This window comes from Gossypium hirsutum, chromosome A06, assembly GCF_007990345.1.
Source record: "Gossypium hirsutum isolate 1008001.06 chromosome A06, Gossypium_hirsutum_v2.1, whole genome shotgun sequence".
Classification (NCBI taxonomy): Eukaryota; Viridiplantae; Streptophyta; class Magnoliopsida; order Malvales; family Malvaceae; genus Gossypium; species Gossypium hirsutum.
The window spans coordinates 36,307,167-36,327,704 of record NC_053429.1 but is presented as its reverse complement, the minus strand read 5'-3'; the positions used below and the strand labels follow the sequence as shown (position 1 = coordinate 36,327,704).

At 29.4% G+C, this 20,538-nt stretch overlaps 1 protein-coding gene across 1 annotated transcript; it reads left to right on the top strand.

Annotated features, from left to right (window-relative positions):
• Nucleotides 1-6,143: 6,143 nt before the first annotated feature.
• LOC107901585 (reticulon-like protein B21) lies at nt 6,144-19,959 on the top strand. Its single transcript, XM_016827641.2, has 9 exons — nt 6,144-7,268; nt 7,371-7,427; nt 7,513-7,615; nt 7,695-7,769; nt 7,851-7,995; nt 8,073-8,142; nt 8,923-8,988; nt 18,780-18,902; nt 19,669-19,959. The coding sequence occupies exons 1-9, from the start codon at nt 6,299-6,301 to the stop codon at nt 19,860-19,862; spliced, it is 1,803 nt and encodes a 600-aa protein (XP_016683130.2). The 5' UTR covers nt 6,144-6,298; the 3' UTR covers nt 19,863-19,959.
• The last annotated feature ends 579 nt before the right edge of the window (nt 19,960-20,538 follow it).

The window sequence follows — 20,538 nt, the reverse complement described above, 5'->3', positions numbered from 1 at the left end:
AAAACAGTAAAAAAATAAAAAATAATGATTTAAAATATTTAGGGACCTGTTATGCAATTTTCTATTTTTGAATGGTTGCTGAAAAGGAAGGGCAAGGTGCCGCCTGGCAGTGTGGCGGCACCAAACTTTAATTTGGATAATTTCATTTTAAGCCCTCCTTATTTATTATTTTCTTTTTATTTCCCTTCAACTCACTATATTGTGTTTAAACAAACCATTAATTTTAATAATGCATACTTTATCCGGATGAAGTATGTATTAGCAATTTCACTAATATGATTATATATATAGATATTTACGTATGTATCACATTACAAAAACAAAAACTTAAATACTTATACTTAATAAAACATGTATCTCATTACAATAATAGTTATTTTTCAAATAACATATTGTTTTATAATTTTATTTCTTATTTAATATTTTATTTTAATTTTAATAATGCATACTTTATCCGGATAAAGTATGTATTAGTAGATTCACTAATATGATTATATATATATATAGATTTACGCATGTATCATATTATAAAAACAAAAATTTAAATACTTATACCTAATAAAACATGTATCTTATTACAATAATAATTATTTTTCAAATAACATTGTTTTATAATTTTATTTCTTATTTAATATTTTAATTTAATTTTAATAATGCATACTTTATCTGGATGAAGTATGTATTAGCAGATTCACTAATATGATTCTATATATATATTTACGCATGTATCACATTACAAAAATAAAAATTTAAATACTTATACCTAATAGAACATGTATCTCATTACAATAATAGTTATTTTCTAAATAACATATTATTTTGTGTTGTCACATCACTGACATGATGTGATTTTATAATATATAATATTAATTTTTAATTTAAAATTTTACTTTTTAATATATATATTTTTAAATAAATTCATTTTTTAACAAATAAATCTTTTTTAACAAATATTTTTTATTTTCTAATTAATCAAATTTCACTTTTTTAATTAAAATACTATTTTTTATTTTTATTTTCTAATTAATCAAATTTCACTTTTTTAATACTATTTTTAACTTTTAAATAGAATTTAAAAAATGTTTTGAATATCTTGACTTTTTTTATAAAAATAACACAAAAAATTTAATTCATTATCAAAATAATTAATTTTTTAATTAAACACGAAAGTGACCTGAAATCTATAGTAAAAGTTGGTGGAGCCAAATTAAAAAAATGGGTCATTTTGATAATTAATTAAATTTTTTAAGTTATTTTTATTAAAAAGCCGAATATCTTTTAAAATAATTTAAAAATTATAATTTAAAATATTATAAAATAAATTAAATAATATTTAAATTATTATAAAACTAATAACAAATTTGAAAGTTTAAAATATTTAAATATTAAAAAAATAATATTTAAAATTTTAAAAAATAATTTCAAAATATATATTTAAAATTTTAAAAATATATATTAATAAAATATTTTAAATATATATTTCAAAAATTTTAAAATTAATAATAATAAATAAATAAAATAAATAAAGATAAAAAGACAAAAAAAAAGGTAAAAGAGTTAAAAAAAAAATACTGACATATGCCAGACCGGTGGCGCCATTTACTTTGGCTCCATCAGAAAAATGGATAATTTCTTTTAAGTCCTCTTATGTTTTAAAAAATTTTAATACTTTCCTAATATTTATACAGGTGGCGCCATTCTACATAGCTCCACCAAAAAATTAATTTTTTATGATCCCTGCTGACGTGGCAAGTTGGTGGCTCCATTTAATTTGGCTCCACCAACTTTTACTGTAGATTTCAGGTCATTTTGGTGTTTTATTAAAAAAGTAAGTCATTTTAGAACTTTTTTAAAATTTATGGGTTATTTTAATAAAAAGGCCTTTGTTTATTTTGAGTCTATTTAACTATAGATTGCTTTTAAGGTTATTAAATAATAATTATATAAATAATTTTCCTTTGTATCATACGAATTCATGCCTTTTTTCATGAGTATTATATGTGTCTCATTAATTTAATATTTTAAATGTATAACATTTTAAAAAATATATAAATTATTTGAAAATAGCGATAAATTTAGATAAGTATTGATATGTACTAATATTAGTAAAAAACGATATGTCTGTAGGTATGATATTGATTATCATGGGTAATACTGTTTTATACTGATCTTAAAATCTACTATTATTATATATGTTGGGATATCCAATTTTATTTTACTACGTTTAGCTTGCTTTATCTAAAAATAATTCTTCAAAAGCTATCTAAAAATAACACACAGAAATTTTTCTTTTTTCAAATTATATTTAACACATTTTCACTCTTTGAATAATTATTAATAAAAGGAAAAATGATAATCAAGGCAGAATAAGACAAGCAATTATCATGACCTTCTTTTCTTGCCCAAATAAAACTATGCCTCGCTGGCCGTCGCCCGTATCGCTTTTTTTTAGTGTATATTCCACCTAGAACTATTAAGCTTTTAGGAAGTTTACATATTAGTCACTTAATTTCAAAAGGTTACAAAATGGTCATAAACTATTTAAAATGTTTTTTATTTGACTTCTTTGGGTTATGAAGTTTTTTTAAAGAAGTTTGGTTAGTAACTCCAAGCGGCGATTCAAAGATTGTAATAGTAAATTAGTACCCATCAACTAGTAGAGGAATATATTTTAAATCTTAGTTGATTAAATAATCAAAGATTGAAGAAGAAAGCTATTTAGATTTTAGTTCGTAGATTTATGTCGTTTAAAGTTGTTTTATAAAGAAAATTTGAACTGTTAAAGAGAAGAGGAAAGACAACTTTCACTTCACGTGGTATTGCATATAGAGAAGGTTATACACCAACAAATTTAACAATCTAGTAATGAAAATTTTTGAATAATTTAGTGATCATTTTGTAACTTTTTGAAATTAATGGACCAAAATGTTAAGTGACTAATAGTTGAGTAATCTTAAGTGTAGTTTACCTTTTCATTTTAAAGCAATTTCATTTTGAGCTGAATCTATTAATTTTTATTTTTTTAATATTTTTCTGAATTGAATTTTCTGGGCTATAACTAAATTTCTTTAAAAAAAATTATGTTATATTAAAGTAAAAAAATGGTACATTGTAGTAGGACTGAAATGAGAATTTGACCAAAGTGAACATGTGTAGAATAAATTGGTAGCGTGACTTTGGAGGCGTGCGATGCGAGTCACGTGCCTTAAACGGAACAAAATTGGGGACTGCCTACTCTATACTTTATATTATTATTATTCTTTAATTTAAGTAAATTCCAAATGAATTTTGGTTGTTACAACCCTAAATCCACCACTTCTATAGATTTGCATCTTCGTCTCCCTCGCTTTTATTTCCATTTACTTATCAATTGAGAGCTTCCATATTTTGATTTTTTTATTATTATTTATTATATAAAAATTTAAAGATTTAATCTTTATATTTTAATTTAATAAATTTTGACCCGTTACTTTTATAACCGCTAACATTATTCATATTTTACCTAAAATAATTGATGTGAGACTTTTCTTAGAAATTACTTTGAAAAAAGTATTTTTAAGAAAAAGTTGAGGTTGACATTTTACCCATGCAATTAATACTGTTTAATATTTGAATTATTTAATGATATTATAAAAGTCAAAGAATTAAATTAAAGTATACTACTAAAATATAAATATCAAAATCTGTAAGTATATTTATGTTAGGGTTAATTTCATAAATCATCCCTAAACTACGAGTTGAATTCGAAATTTATTCTTGAACTTCAAAACATTTTAATTCAATCCTTAAACTACTATTACAAATATTTTCAAATATGTCTTATTCATGATGGTGGAAGGACTTAATTGGAATGATTTTTACTTTGAGGATCATTTGGTACGTTTTGAAAGTTTAGGGATCAATTTTAAAGTTGACCATATTTAAGGAACATATTATGCAATTAATCTTTATCTATATTATTTATTAAGTCTTTTATTGAGTTGGAGTTACCTATCAATTAGGCTCTAACTCAATTAGGGAATTATAAAAAAAAAAACTAATTCATTTGCTAAGTAAAATATATGATTATATGAGTATTTTTATCTTTTTACATTTTTATAACTCGATAAAAAATTATCGATGATGAGATTCAAGCCAAGAACACCATGCATGTAAAACATTTTCATTTGCCAATTATTTTAATGCAATTTTTTTTGTTTTTATATGAAACTTTAATAAATATATATTTTTTATATATTTGTGCATCTATACTATTTTTAAGTCTTTTATTAAGTTGGTGTCACCCATCAATTGGGTCCTAATTGAATCATGAAATTACCAAAAAACCAGTGTATTTGTAAAATAACATTGTTGTGTTAATTTCATGTGTGTTTTTTTTTTGTATAAATGTCGTTTTAAGTACTTGATTTCTATACAAATACACATGTGATAAAGTTTCTAATATTAATGATGTTGTTCATTGAGTTAGTGTTACAAATTAACTTGAGACTAACTCACGATCCATAACAATACAATGATAAACAATTGTATCCATTTAGTATTTTTAATTTGATGTGTTTTTGTATTTAAATTTTATTTTTACTCATAATTTAATATCATATATGTTTCATTTGTTACAACTAATTTCAAATTATACTTATTATTATTATTATTTATTGTATGCTCTAATTTTCATATATAATTACTTTTGAGAACTTGAAAAATAAGGTTGATTAATTAATCATGGCATTTGCACACAAATCCCCCATCTTTGTCCAAATCTTGAATCTAGCTCACTTTTGCAAAATAAATATTTTCATAGTTAAAATGATTTGGATGAATTGCTTTATAACAAAATATTATCCAAAGTTAATAAAATGAGTAGAAGGGTGTCGGTGACAATTATATGAAGGCACCATCTCTTGCCACGAGATGGTGTCACATGCTTGTTTAACAGAAAGGGGTAGGTGGGACCTTATTTCATAATTAAAAAAATAAAAATGCATGATTTAATTGCTGTTTTAGTCCTTCTTAATTTAATCTTCTAATACCTTGGTAACACATTTTGCTGCTCTTCTTCACTTCTTTACTTCTTAATACTATTGATAGAAACAATTTAAACTTACTAATACTATTATAAATATTTTAAATCTTAATTTATATATAAAATATTTCCTCGACATTATCTAAAATGTTGAATTATTGCAGTAGGAAATAGTACATCTCTTCCAACATATTATGTTCATATTGATTTTAACAAAATTCCAAAATGATATTTTGATCAAAATAATTTAACGCGATAATTATTTAGATGAATTAATTACATTATAAAAATAAAAGATTATATTAAAATTTAAAATTTAAAATTTAAATGTAGTAGGGAACCAAAACCATAATTTTGACATTTTTGGGATTTTGTTATTCATATGCACAAAATTTGATAATTGTTGCCTCAGATCCAAAGTAAGCCCTTTTTCAGTAAGGACAATGTGAAATTGCAGTGTTAACTCACAGTCTTACATATCCTTTTGAGAGAGAATACTTCTGCAAAAAGAAAAAGAAAGAAAAATCCGTAACACCATGTATGTAAAATCTTCTAATTCTCTTTACCCAAAATCCAACAATAATTAAAACCTCTAATTTTGTCTTTCAGTCCCTGTACTTTTTATACTTTTTATATTCAGTCCTTTGTTTTTTATTTCAATAATTTAACCTTTCTACTAGTCTAATTTAAGTCTCCAAATATAACGTTTTCTTCACTTTATTATTTAAACTTTTTTTTCTCATTTTAACATATAAACTATGATTTTTGTCTATTTTATTAAAAAGATTGTCCATAAAAAATGACACATGTTCCTTAAAAGAAAAAGAAAACGACAAATGCCACATTTTTATTGCACTAAAAATCAAGTCTAACTAATATCACTATCTCATTTCAACATGTGATATCAACTTAACTTTATTTTCTAAGTAAGAACTCTGAATATCAAAAGGCCACACATTAATAAAATTTAACAGAAATCTACTATTTATGTTATCAATTACAATTGTACAGGGATTTAATTTTAAAAGTCTTAAAAGTATAGGGGCTGAGAGCAAAATTAAACCCGAGTAAAAATGAAGGAAACCCAGTCCCCCCCCCTCCCTGGCAATTCACTCATATATACCTCTCTTTTTTCTGTCATTGTTTGATCCCACAAAGACCTCCATTTCTTCAATTTAAAGCTTCTTATCCAATAATTGTAACACCCATGTCCCAGTAGGAGTTGTTTCCCACAAAGGGTAAATAGAAAGTGAGATAAATAGGAGGGCAAAAGAGATGGATTCAAGTAATAGCAGAAGAACAGGAGGTAAAAGCAGTGTTGTTGCAGGCTCAGTGTGGGAAACCAGGATGAAAAGTGATGAATTCAAAGGTGGGATCAAGGTCTTCAATGAAGAAGAAAACGGCAATGGTGAGGGAAACAATGCTGGTGGTAATAAAAGGTTGAGCTTGAAGAAAGGGCAAACCTTTGGGGGTGTAGGTGTTAGTGGGAAGAGAAAGACATGGAAAAGTGAAAGCTTTGAAGGGTTGGAGAAGAACCCAATTAGGGTAGCTAAAGGAAAATCCATGGAGCATTGCAAAGACTTGAGCTTGTCTGTTGATGGGATTAAGAAGGTTCCCATTCAGGTCAAGAAAGGGATTAGGGATCTTAGTAAATCTGTTGATGGAATTGAGAGAACCCCAATTCATAGTAAGAAGCTAAGATCTGATGTTGCTAAAAAGGGTGTTGAGATGAGCAGCAAAGATGGCATTGAATCAGGCGAGGGAATAGAGGGGAATTCAGTGAAGGCCTCAGCTCAATCTTGTAATGAAAATGGAAATGATGATAAAGTTTTAGTTTTTGATGATGAAAAAATTGAAGGGAGTGACAAGGACTCAAATGAAAACTTGAAGTATGAATCTGAGTGGGAGGAGCATTGCAAAGAGTTTGGTGTGTGCCAAGAAATGGTCATTTCAAGCAATGGTGATGATGAAGAAGATGAAGAAATGGAGGATGTTGGGGATGAAAAGAAAAGCTTTGACATTAAGGAAATGAATGTACCAGAGGTGGAGAAGAAGCCTAACAAAGTTCCTAATGAAATGAAGCCCAATAAAGCTGTAAATGAAGTGAAAAAGTTGCAAGAAGATAACAAGCCTAGCACAGTTACTAATGGAGTGAAGAATACTAGTCAATTCCCTAACAAAGCTGCACCATTTTCTCCAACTCTTAACAAGCAGCCACCACCAGTTGTAAAGAATGCTACCCTTTGTAAGTTTTGTGTTCCCATTTGATGCTATATTGAGATAAGCAACTCTCTTTTAGTGCTAAATGAATGTTGCTAATGACCTTATTGCTTGGAATAAATTGCAGATGACGATTACCATTATCAAAGTTTCCCCCAAACTCAGAACCAATTGCACAATTTAGGTATATTTAACTGATTCCATTCCTTGGAAACAACATCAATGAATTCCATAGCTGCAACTTTATTAAACCCTTTTCATCTTTTCAGTTGATTTAGTAATGTGGAGGGATGTATCGAAATCGGCATTAATCTTCGGGGTCGGAACATTCATCATCATTTCATCATCTTACACACAAGACCTCGACATCAGGTCTCAGAATTGTCATCCTTTTTCCTTTCTAATCTTTTTTGAGTCCATCACTAAAACTCCTCGTTCAATGTTTCAACAGCTGCATTACAGTAACTTCCTATGCGGGACTTGTTTACCTTGCTGCTATATTCCTTTACAGATCAATCATCTGCAGGTAAACACATTGCATTAGATGCCATTAATGAACAAATAAAGACCTTCTCCCCCTCCCCCCTAACTTTCTATGATAATGCAGGGGAGTTGTGGATGTAGATGAATCAAGGTGTGTGGTTGGAGAAGAAGCAGCAATTTGGGTACTTAAATTGGTTCTTCCATATTTGAACGAGTTCTTATTAAAGCTGAGAGCACTTTTTTCTGGTGATCCTTATACTACAATGAAGGTAAATTTCCCATTGTTTTTTTTCAACCATTTGGTTTTGATTTTTAAAGAAAGTTGATCAATTGGGACCATTTGCAGTTGGCAGTGCTACTATTTGTTTTGGCCAGATGTGGCAGCTCCATAACTGTCTGGAAAATGGCCAAATTGGGTAAGTTTTTTTTTTTTTCCTCTTGGTTGAGATCATGAGTTTTAGGTCAAATTATATTTTGGTCCCTCTATTATACTCAAATTTGATATTTAATACTTATTAGCATAATTTCACATAATGCAATCTTCTACTTTTGCAAGAATTTGTCATATACACAACAATATGCGTGAAAAAAATATTTGACATAAATTTTTTATTTAAGAAAATAATAATATTTAAAATAATTATTTCTTAAAATAAATTGAAGGTAAATGCTAGATATTTAAAATAAATTATTTCTTAAAATAAAATTTAAAATTAAAACACTTAATTAATCCAGTTTATTTTTGAATTTTACAGATTTTTTTTTATTTTGTTTACTTACACCAACTGAATTGTTGACATCAACTCGGTCACACAAAGTATAATAGTATAAATATCGATAATTATAATGGTATATATTATTGAAATGGTTTTTTTGGGTATTGGAGTGAATGGTTTTTTTAAAAAAAAATCATTTCAATATTTTAATTGAAATAGTTAATTATTTTGACCGAGACATTATAAAAGTAAAAAATTATGTCAAATTAAAGTATAAAGATTAAATTTAAATTTTAAGTATAATAGAGGGACCAAAGCTAAAATTTGACCTTGTAAATAAAAGCAAGTTAGACAATCATGGCTGAAGTAAATAACAACTATATAAAACAGAACAGTTAAATTGTTTCGGTGAAAACGAGATCTAAATGACTGCATGTTTTTACCTTTTTAACTGAGGCATGGTTTTGTTGTTGATTGTAGGGTTTTTTGGGGTTTTCACTGTTCCAAAAGTCTGCTCTTCTTATTCCCACCAATTAACTGCCTACGGTAAAAATTCCTATCCCAATTATCTCCCATCAATCATATATTATACACTCATGGATTGGACCCGATCGAGGTTCGATTTTAAAATTTTTTTTTAGCCTGAACACATCTTAAAAACACATTTTATGGTTTTAAAAAAAAAAAGCCGGGTTAGACTAGTCTAAATTGAAAAATGTAAACTCAAGCATAATCTAAAATAAGTTGAGTTGACTGTATGATCTATGAACGCCTCTAATATAATATCATTGCCCCTACATTTGTCTTTTTTCTTCATATATTGTATGTTTGATTTGATTGATCTAATTTATATTTGTGAGTTTTAACCTTGACTTGAATTTGAAAATTATTAATCAATCAATTTGAATTCAATCTTGATTTAATCATAAAAAAGTCAACAATACCATTGAAACTGTGCAACTCAAACTTAAAACATTGCCTCAAACTTGAAAAACATTAACTCAAAACAAATTGAACTCGAAATGATCAAAATCGTGATGATTGACTCAAAAATTCTAAACCCGAACCCAAACTCAACCAAATGTTGACATGAATCCTAAGTAATTTGACCCCAAAACAAATCTGATATGATTTGATCATGTCTTCTTAGGGTAAATTTTCTTATTAATTTTCAAACAAAGTTGAACTAGTTTAAATTTTGGTTGACATCAAGTTTTAGCCTATATAAAAGAATAGAAAAAGGAAGCTATAAAAACAAAATAAATCCACACATAAAGGGACTTATATTTACGATATAAAGCTTAAAAACTGTTATAATTTTGTGATTTTAATTGAAAATCTAGGTACATCATAAAGTGAAAAGTTGAGGCATAATGTTGTAGGTCCATTATGCTTGGGAATGAAAGTTAGATGCATCAAATAGTGAACAAGTGTAGGACCTATAAAGGAGGGAAAGGCTTCATATTGGGTCATAAATTAATTTGTTGTATCCTCAAATTTGCTTAATATTAATACGACTTGGTACTTAAACTGCTTTAATATCTATATTATTTATGTTTTGTTTTTTTCATTATATTTGGTGTCATCAATTCAAATTCCAAAAACACATCAAAGTCAAAAACTATAGCATCATTTACGCTGATTTGTTAGAATTTTTGTTTTCTAACATTAACTTTTTTAACTTTTAGGGTTTAGAATTTTAAAGAATATTAAATTAATATAATAATTTTATAATCGAAGTGCTTGTGATGGTTCCTAATTTTACAGACCATGAGCAAAGTTTCACCCAATCTACATTTTTGTCTCTCCAATGTGGCCTAATTATTCAATTCAATGTTTATAAAGACTGTTTCTAATTGAAACCATTAGTTGTAACTTCTAAAAAAAAAAAACCTTTAATTCAATTTTTAATGTCATATTACATAAATAATTATGCATTAACTTTATTATTGGTTTGGGTCTTTGGGAATTAGTCAAATAACTCAACCAATACTTTTAAAACTACCCAATCTTTGATGACTAAGTGTTAGTTTGATTGATATTGATATTCTTACCTGTGTAAGAGGACGTAAGTTAAAGCGCACTGAAGCGTGTTTATCTCCTTATTTAATGGTTGAGGAGGGATTATGGGAAGTTTTAGGCATTGTATAAAAAATACTATCTACTCATTTGAAACTGTTAAAAGCTTGAATTAGTTATACATTATTTAATATTTCATCTATTCTTATTTGATAACTATAGTTTTAGTTCTCTATTATACTTAAATTTTGTATTTAATTCTTTACTTTAATTTGACATAACTTAGTCCCTCTAATTTTATAACGTCATTAATTAATTCAAATCATTAGCACTATTAATTGTTCCATTTAAAATTTCGACATAGATTTTTTTCCTTTAAAACTTTTTTTTTGGGTAACAAGAAAGGATTAATAAACTAGCAGGAAATAATGGGATTCGAAAGCATATACATGTTATCCGTCCTTACATAATGACAGACTAAACAGGGAGGCCTATGAAATATCTGTGCCAACTAGGAAATCCTTCATCATACCAGCCAACGAGTGTGCGACATAATTCACCTCTCTTTGGATCTGCTAGATGGCAACATTCCAATATCGACTTCTTAACTCCCGAATTCTAAGAACCAAATCCCTATGAGCACAACCTCTCGAGTCGCCATTGATCCCTTTAATAGCAAGTGCACAATCCATTTCCACGAAAATATCTTTCCATTGGGCATTCCACGCCATAATAAGACCGTTATAGATAGCCGAAAGTTTCGCTTGCTCCACACTACACCTACCAATATTTCTACCAACCCCACATACCCAGTTTCCAAATCCATCTCTCGCCACTGCTATCGATGCTACTAAACTCGACGCTGGATTACAAGCCTTGCCAGTGTTCAATTTAATGGAACTCGTCGGAAGTGGATTCCATTTACGACACCTAGTTTGTCTTTTGGTGTCTTTAGTAGGTGTTCAAGATAAACACTTGTGAGCTCTAACCCAACTCCAAGAAGAGTGAAGGATATGATCTTTATTGAACAGAACCTCCTAGAACACACACAAACATCTCTGTTTCCAAATCTTCCAGTAGAGTATACCGAATAGAAATTGCCAATCAAATTCTTGAAAAACTAAGCCAAATTCATTCCTCAAGTTGACTATTAACCAGTTCTTTAGCGAGTAAGAGAAAAAACGACGCAGTAACCTCGAAGGAATGACCTGTTCCCAAACATCTCTTACCTTACAACAATACCGTAAGAAATGAAGAATAGACTCATTCACACATCAGCTAAGGTCAGATGAAGAAAAGTGATACGAACTCGGTTCGGTGATGATTCGAGTCGTATTAGTTGCCCAATCGAGAAATTGAGTAAGTTTGATTCGTTACAAGAAAAAGGCTGAAGATGGATAGAAGATAGGTTCAAAGAATGTTTAGAAAAAAAATGGATAGGTTTAGCCTTAAGGTTGAAGAGTGAACCAATATTATAGGATAATATAGACCTAAAACTTATAACAACACTTAAGGTGGATAGCAAGAGTTTGGAAGATGGATAAAGGAAACTCAGCTAAGGCAAAGGCTGAACCAATAATATAGAGATTATTGACCCAAGACTTACAAGCACTTGGATGGATAATGAAAAGTAAAATTAGCAAATAAACCTTGACCCATTATTTAAGGAGATAGGAACCAAAGGTATAATAAACGCTACACTTTGCAGTGATAAGTTTGGAAAAACAAAGGAATAATAAGACGCCACAAGCCTAGCTTGATAAGTCAGATCAGTCCCAAAAATAACAAGGAGATTTGAACTCTCACAAGTTTAAAATATTTCATAAATTTGGCAAAAAAATAGTTTAACCAAAACAATGTTTTCTTACAAACTATTTGTAGGCATTATTATGACTATTCAGATTCAACATTCATATCAACTATTAACAAAATATTAAAATTCAGTTATAACTCTTAATGGGTAGCCAAAGAGTCATGTCTTTTCACTTGATTCATGCATAGCTGAAAAATCATGCCTCTTCACTTGATAAAGACTTAATGGTCCATTAAATGTGCTGCTTGATGTCCCTTCATTTTCCCCTTAACCAAATGCCTTAATGCTTGTGTATTCATCTCTTAATTAGCACCATAACTAGCTTTGAGTGCATGAAACCGATCAGACTTGAAGAGTCACTATTGGTCCATTTGAAAAGTTACCATAATGAGCTTTGAGTGCTTTAATACCCACAAAAAACGTTCCAAATATGCACTAGCAATTAAGTGACCAAATGCACACTCTTTTATGCCAAAACTAGATAGCCAATTGAATGTGACAACATTTGATTTTTCTTGGCAAACAAAAAGCCCTTTTGTAGCTATGTGACCAGCTTTTTGGACTTTCCTACAACAATCACACAATTAATTTATTTAAGAAAAATTAAACACACTATAACTTAAGCATTAAAAAAATAATAGCCAAATTAAATAACATACTTACATAAACAAACTCAAACATATTTAACAACTAAGATGTTTAAATGCTTGGTTTAATTAAGATGTAAACTAAATGAACAATGAATTACTTAATGCATGACTTCATTAAAGATGCAAACTTTAATTAACATGGGAGTTACATAATGCATGACTTTGTTAAATGCAGAACACATAATGCATGTCATAATTAAAAGATATAGATCAATAATACAAGACATTAATTAAAGATGCATTTAATAAATAAGACATAATTAAAGATTCATATTATAATAACTAAAGTAACTAAAATAAATAAATCAAAGTCCTTATTCCAGCAACCAAATTAACAAACTGGAACTAAAAGCTTCATGTTGCACTTGGGCCCCTCAAGTTTGGGCCAATCCCGATGTTGTCGAATTGTTTCAAAACATGATGCGTCCGGAATCGCATCATACCCTCCCTCTTGAAAACGATTTGTCCTCAAATCGGGCCACGTGCTCGTGGAAAAATTTCATCGTCACGAACACTTTGTTCATGAACCTAACAGATTCGTTTCCAAAAACCTGATAACTACAAATGGTTCGAAAAGAAAACTTGTTAATTTCATGCCCTCCCTCTTTAGGAGGAAACCATTCCAAATTGTCATCTACACAATAATGGAAGAAATTAGTGACACTTTGAATTTTGAACAGAAAATAACTTTTCGACAACCAATCCAAACTTGGAATGCTTGAACCGATACCGGGATCAAAAATAGAAGTTGATCTCACCTTCTCATAATGAATCAAAATGTTCTTCAATGGAAACAAACCAGAATCACAAAGTATTCGAAAGATATAATCTTGGAAAACAAAATTCCATGGCTCAAGTCCCTCGAACAATAATATAGAACTATAATCATCGGGATCAAAAACATAATTGTTTCTTACCATTTCAATTTGACTTGGAAATTCCTTGACTGGCAACATGGTAGGAACACGAAGCAAGCTAAAGTTATAATCATGCGAACCATGTCCAAATCTCTCAAACCATAGTATAGAACAATCTCCGGAATCAAATATTGGATTTTGCCTTTGCAAGGCAACAAAATTCTCATGTTTTTTTTTCAAACATAATGATAAAACATCAGACAAGCAAAGATTGTTCGCACTTCTATTCATATAAAATTTATGATGCTCACCTCCGCTTAATGATAATTTAAGAAAACTTGCTCCCGGTTTAAACACATGGTTTTGATCACTTGTTCCAGCATGTAACAAATTTCGTTTTCACAAGTAAATCACACATGCCAAACAAACAAGATTTAGACACGCAAACTTTCAAACAATCAAATCTCTCAAATCTCATGCAAATATACAAAGATTTTGCACTAAGAGTTAAAGAATTCTCTATATCGTCACGATCAAATAGATTGAGTGTTTCACATGAAAACCCTTTATCAAACATGATCAAATTTTGTGGACGTTGAGTTAATCTCACTTCACCAACAGATTTGCCAACAGAGTACAAATCATGAGAAGAACTCTTCATGCCACTAGTTGGAGCAAAATCATTAACAATCAGAAAATGACAGTTAATCAAATCAAGGTGAGGAGTTCTTTCAAAAACTAAGTCTTCAGCAATTTTCTCAACAACATTCAAATGTGATTGCCGTGATTCAATGGCTAAAAAATCTTTATCTTGCTTACCTTTAGGCGCTTGTGGTTTGATTTCATTTTTAACCTTACCTTTCTCGATCAAATGAAATCGTCTTTTATCAGGAAGGTAATGAAGTTGAAGCTTGTCAATCAAGTCTTTAGATACCTGAAAATAAGATGTAATATGAGAACAACTCGAATATGGGTTAGTAAAAACATTTCTCACTTTCTCTTGACCACAATCTTTTTTTTTCAATTGGCTCTTTTGAAGACTTGTTCTCACTTTTTATTTCATTTTCATCTTCAACAATGTCACTCTTTCTTTTCTTTCTCCAATCTCTTTCTTCTTTTCAATTTTCTTTTCGTTCTCACATTCTTTTTCAATCTCAACTCATTTTGCTTTCTCTCACTCTCTTTTTCTTTTTCAATTTCTTTTTCTTTTATTTTTTTTCAATTTCATTCCATATTCTCTCATTTTCTTTTATTAGCATTTCTTGTCTCTCCTTTCTTTTTATTTTTTTTCTCTCAACCTTTCATTACAAGATGGAGATAATACAAAAGAATCAGAACGATAGACTTTTTGTTGGAAAGAAGTGGAAGAATCTTCATATAAATCACGATCATTTCTTCGTAAATAAGCCTCCATGGACAAATACTTATACAAAACACGTCCACTTCTTTGTAAGGACTTATCCGTAGATGAATACATTAAGGCACTTGAAGAAAAATTTTTACCTTCTCGTTGGTAGCCTCGAAAAGTTTCAAACTAGTGGTTTGCTTTATATCGACTTGACTTCCTTGATGAATGAGAATCTTGATATGAGTCTCTTCCCACATAGTCATTGGATGTTTGTCTCCGTAACCATCTTGTTTTCAACCTTTGATTTGGAGAAATTTGTTCTCATTGGGCTTTTACTCGCTGGCTCCGCTCTTCGGCACGAACTAATCGTTCTTGTAGGAGTTTTATTTTTCTATCGAACAATTGGTCCATCTCTTTCATCAAATCTTGAATTTCAAATTCTGAAAACTCTTCTCAAAACATGATTTATTGATGGAAAAGAAAAGAGTTTAAAGATAAAAATGAGTACCTTACCAATACAAACCTCACGTTTCACTCGCAAAGAAAATCAGTCCACTCCACTCATGTTTGCACTCAAGATTGGCTTTTCAGCACTCTAATGATCTCACAACTCACTCTTGCCTTTTTCCGTTCACTTCTTCTCTCTAAGTTCTCAATGGACTACTTAGACAAATCAACAATCATTGTGGAATCGGCTTGCAATTTTGATGTTCGATTTTAGGTAGGAAATGATGTTAGGACAAAAGGTAGGCTAGAAAAACAAAGATGGAAAGGTTTAAGTGTGGCCAAATGATAGGTAATGAATGGATTGAGTCGGACAGCAAATGCACTTCCAAGCTAGCTTTTTTTTTTTTTAATTTCCAATAAATTTGTATTCCTAAAAACTGATATTTCACACTTTGAACTTCAATGGATATTGAATTTTTTTTGAATTTTTTTTTCAAATTACAATATCGTAATGCTAAAAACGTCAATACTTACTTTAATTTCACTAGCTTTGATACCAAATGATATGAACTTGGTTCGATGATGATTTGAGTCATATTAGTTGCCCAATTGAGAAATTGAGTAAGTTTGATTCGTTACAAGAAAAAGGCTGAAGATGGATAGAAGATAGGTTCAAAGAATGTTTAGAAAAAAAATGGATAGGTTTAACTAAGGCAAATATAGGGATATTTTGAAGTTGGCAATTCAGATGGAATAGTTTAGGCTTAAGGTTGAAGAGTGAACCAATACTATAGGAGGTATTGATCCGAAACTTATAACAACACTTAAGGTGGATAGCAAGAGTTTGGAAGATGGATAGAGGAAACTCGGCTAACGCAAAGGCTGAACCAACAATATAGAGATTGTTGGACCAAGACTTACAAGCACTTAGATGGATAATGAAAAGTAAAATCAGCAAATAAACTTTGACCCATTATCTAACGAGATAGGAACCAAAGGTAAAACTAACGCCACACTTTGCAGTGATAAGTTTGGAAAAACAAAAGGAGGATAAGACGTCACAAGCCTAGCTTGATAAGTCAGATTAGTCCCAAAAAGAATAAGGAGATTTGAACTCCCAAAAGTTTCAAATATTTCATAAATTTAGCAAAAAAATAGTCTAACCAAAACAATATTTTCTTACAAGCTATTTATAGGCATTATTATGACTATTCAAATTCAACATTCATATCAGCTATTAACAAAATATTAAAATTCAGTTATAATCTTAATGGGCAGCCAAAAGAGTCATGTCTTTTCACTTGATTCATGCATAACTGAAAAATCATGCCTCTTCACTTGATGAAGGCTTAATGGTCCATTAAATGTACTCCTTGATGTCCCTTCATTTTCTCCTTAACCAAATGCCTTAATGCTTGTGTATTCATCTCTTAATTGGCACCATAACTAGCTTTGAGTGCATGAAACCGATCAAACTTGAAGAGTCACTATTGGTCCATTTGAAAAGTCACCATAATGAGCTTTGAGTGCTCCAATACCCACAAAAAAGTTCCAAATATGCACCGGCAATTAAGTGACCAAATGCACACTTTTTTATGCCAAAACTAGACAATCAATTGAATGTGACAGCATTTGATTTTTCTTGCCAAATGAATAGCCTTTTTGTAGCTATGTGACTAGCCTTTTGGACTTTCCTACAACAATCACACAATCAATTTATTTAAGAAAAATTAAACACACTATAACTTAAGCATTAAAAAAAATTAACAGCCAAATTAAATAACATACTTATATAAACAAACTCAAACATATTTAACAACTAAGATGCCTAAATGTTTGGTTTGATTAAGATGTAAACTAAATGAATAATGTATTACTTAATGCATGACTTCATTAAAAGATGCAAACTTTAATTAACATGGGAGTTACATAATGCATGACTTTATTAAATGCAGAACACATAATGCATGTCATAATTAAAAGATGTATATCAATAATGCAAGGCATTAATTAAAGATGCATTTAATAAACAAGACATAATTAAAGAATCATATTATAATAACTAAAGTAACTAAAATAAATAAATCAAAGTCCTTATTCCAACAATTCAAGCTTGTTTATTAGAGAAGAAAAAAAACCCCAACTTGAGAAGAAACGAGTCGTATTGATCTATAAGACTTTTGAGACCTAGGCCTTCATCAGAAAGAGGTTGGCAACAATCATTCCATTTAACTAGAGATGGCTTCTGACTTGTAGTGGATCTCCCCCAAATGAACCCTCGAGCAATCTTCTCAATCTCTTTACAAACAGAAATAGGGATCTTAACAAATTGTATGAAATAGTTAGGGATCGATAGCAAGACTGACCGTGCCAAAGTGACTCGACCTGCCATTGAAAGCATCTGAGCATCCCAACTATCCAACTTCCTCCGAACCTTTTCAACAACAAACTTGAAGGTGCTCATTGTAACTCTTCGATGAAATTATAAGAACTAAATTTCAAATTTAAGACCAACCAATATCTTTTGAAAGCGTTAAATTGTTGAATTAACTATATATCATTTAAAATTTCATCTGATCATTATAGTTTTAGTCCCCTTATTATACTTAAAATTTGGATTTCAATCTTTATACTTCAATTAGGTATAATTTAATCCTTCTATTTTTACAATGTCATTTGTTAGTCCAAATGATTAACTATGTCAACTGTTCCATTTAAAATGCCAACATGGATTTCCTTCCCTTAAAATCCCCCTCCAACTCATTGTGCGAATAATTATAAGGACTCAATCCTAAATTTAAGATTAAGTGATACTTTAAACTACCTAATGTTTTGAAACTGTTAAAAGGCTTGAACTAACTATTTATTATTTAATATGTCATCTATTCTTATTTGACCATTATAGTTTGTCCCCCTACAATACTTAAATTTTGGATTTAGTCCTTATACTCTCATTTGGATAATTTTAGTCTCTCAATTTTTATAATGTCGTTAGTTAGTCCAAATAGTTAACACGGTTAACTGTTGACATGGATTCCCCCCCCCTAAAAGCCTCTTTCCAACTCATTGTGCTGAGAATTACAAGGACTAAATGTCAACTTTAAACATAGTAGAAGGACCTAAACCATATTTGAATTATTTTTAATATAAAATTCAAAATAATCTCATTATTATTATTTAAAAAATTTATGTGAAATATGAAGGAAAATTTTGGATTGGACGCATTGAAGATGCATGGGAGACATGCACACATAAAAAAGCAGTGGGAGTGGCCATCTTCACCCTGGTTTGGAACCTATCTTCAATTGTTGCTCGCATTTGGGCTGGTAAGCAAATTGACACAACTTCACTGTTTTGGTCTATTTGTAGTTTTTGTCCCTATACTATACTTAATTTAGCATAATTTGATCTTTCTACTACCATTAATGTTATGCCTTAGTCTAAATCGCTAATACCATTAAAAATTTCTGGTAATTGGTTTATAGGATTTTCTTTAAAAATCCAAAATTCAAAAGTCTAAATCGCTAATATATGATTTGGAATGCAGTTTTTTAATTTTAAAAAATCGAAATCAAACTTGATAAGGAATTTTGGTGAAGATGTTAATGGTTTAGATTAAGGAATAATATTAATAATGGTAAAAAATTAAATTATGTGGCTAAATCTTCAAATTTAATATAAAGACAAAAACTATAATTTCACACCACTTTTTTTTAACTAATCTCTAAAACTAACAACATAATTGAGTTGAGCTATGCTCAAATATTGGTAAGTTCGAGGTCAACGTAAAATTTGAACTTAATTTTTAATTTCAACCTCAGATCGAGCTGCTCAAATTTAAGTTTGATTAAGTTAATTTATCAATTTTCATATTTAATTTTGAGCTCGAATATGATTAAACTTATTTGTATACAAACTCGATCTTGTTCCTACTTAAGCTCTTTCTATAAAATAACGATAAACATGTAATTTTTCATAATATAAAAATATATTATAATGAAAAGATCAATTAGATTATCAATCCTTTTAAATTGAGTATTATAATGTTCGTGTTTGAGCTTGAGTTGATAATTATTATTTAAAATTGTGTAGCTTTCATGCTATTTGTGGCCTTCCGATACTATCAACAAAAAATGGTGGGCGAGGAGGATTGGGTGGAGGCTGAAACTGGGCATACCAATGGAGAATCATACCAAGCACCACCAAATCCAATGGAAAAAAGACTAAGACATGGTGTTGTTGGGCCATCTAAAATGCTACCAAATAAATTAAAGAAAAGATCCTAATATATATATATATATCACACGTCACAACATGTTTTGGACACTTTCTTCTTTGCTTCACTTCATTTTTTTGATATATAAAGTTTTATAGTGATAGTAACTTTTCTCTTTTGTTTTGGTTTAAGTTACTTTACTAGCTAACAAGTGTATGCAGGTAGGGGTTTTGGCAAATTATATTATATCCCTAAAATTAAAAAATTAAAAAATATTAATTTAATGAGATTTAAATTGTATTTTTCTTATATAAATTTACTTTTATCCATAATTCATTCCCACCTTTAAATTAGAAGACAATATATTATATCAATAAAATATCCATGTGTAAAATTTTCATATATTTGTGATATTTGGAAAACAAGATGACCTCAAAACATCTTTTATTGTAATTATCCTCATATGAGATACATTCACATAAGAAGTAATTGGAATTCAAGTTTCTGAATTTATTAGATGAATCATCAAGAAATTCAACACAAAAATGGACTACTTTGTCTCATCTGAAACAACTGTTGTTTAGTATGTCAAATGAGCTTCTGCCATGTCCCCTAAGAAATCCAAGCAAAAATATTGCTTTAAAGGTCAAATTTAGGTTTGGTCCCTCTACTATGCTCATATTTAGATTTTATACTTGTCCTTTTATTTTTTTGGTTTGACCAAGGTATCTTTTATGCCCAATTTA

What these genes read in the sequence shown, in the direction of transcription:
- LOC107901585 (XM_016827641.2), top strand. Translation starts at nt 6,299, where the DNA reads ATGGATTCAAGTAATAGCAGAAGAACAGGAGGTAAAAGCAGTGTTGTT. An exon ending in TGTAAAGAATGCTACCCTTT is followed by an intron (nt 7,269 to 7,370) that starts GTAAGTTTTGTG and finishes AATAAATTGCAG; the next exon opens with ATGACGATTACCATTATCAA. An exon ending in ATCCTTATACTACAATGAAG is followed by an intron (nt 7,996 to 8,072) that starts GTAAATTTCCCA and finishes GACCATTTGCAG; the next exon opens with TTGGCAGTGCTACTATTTGT.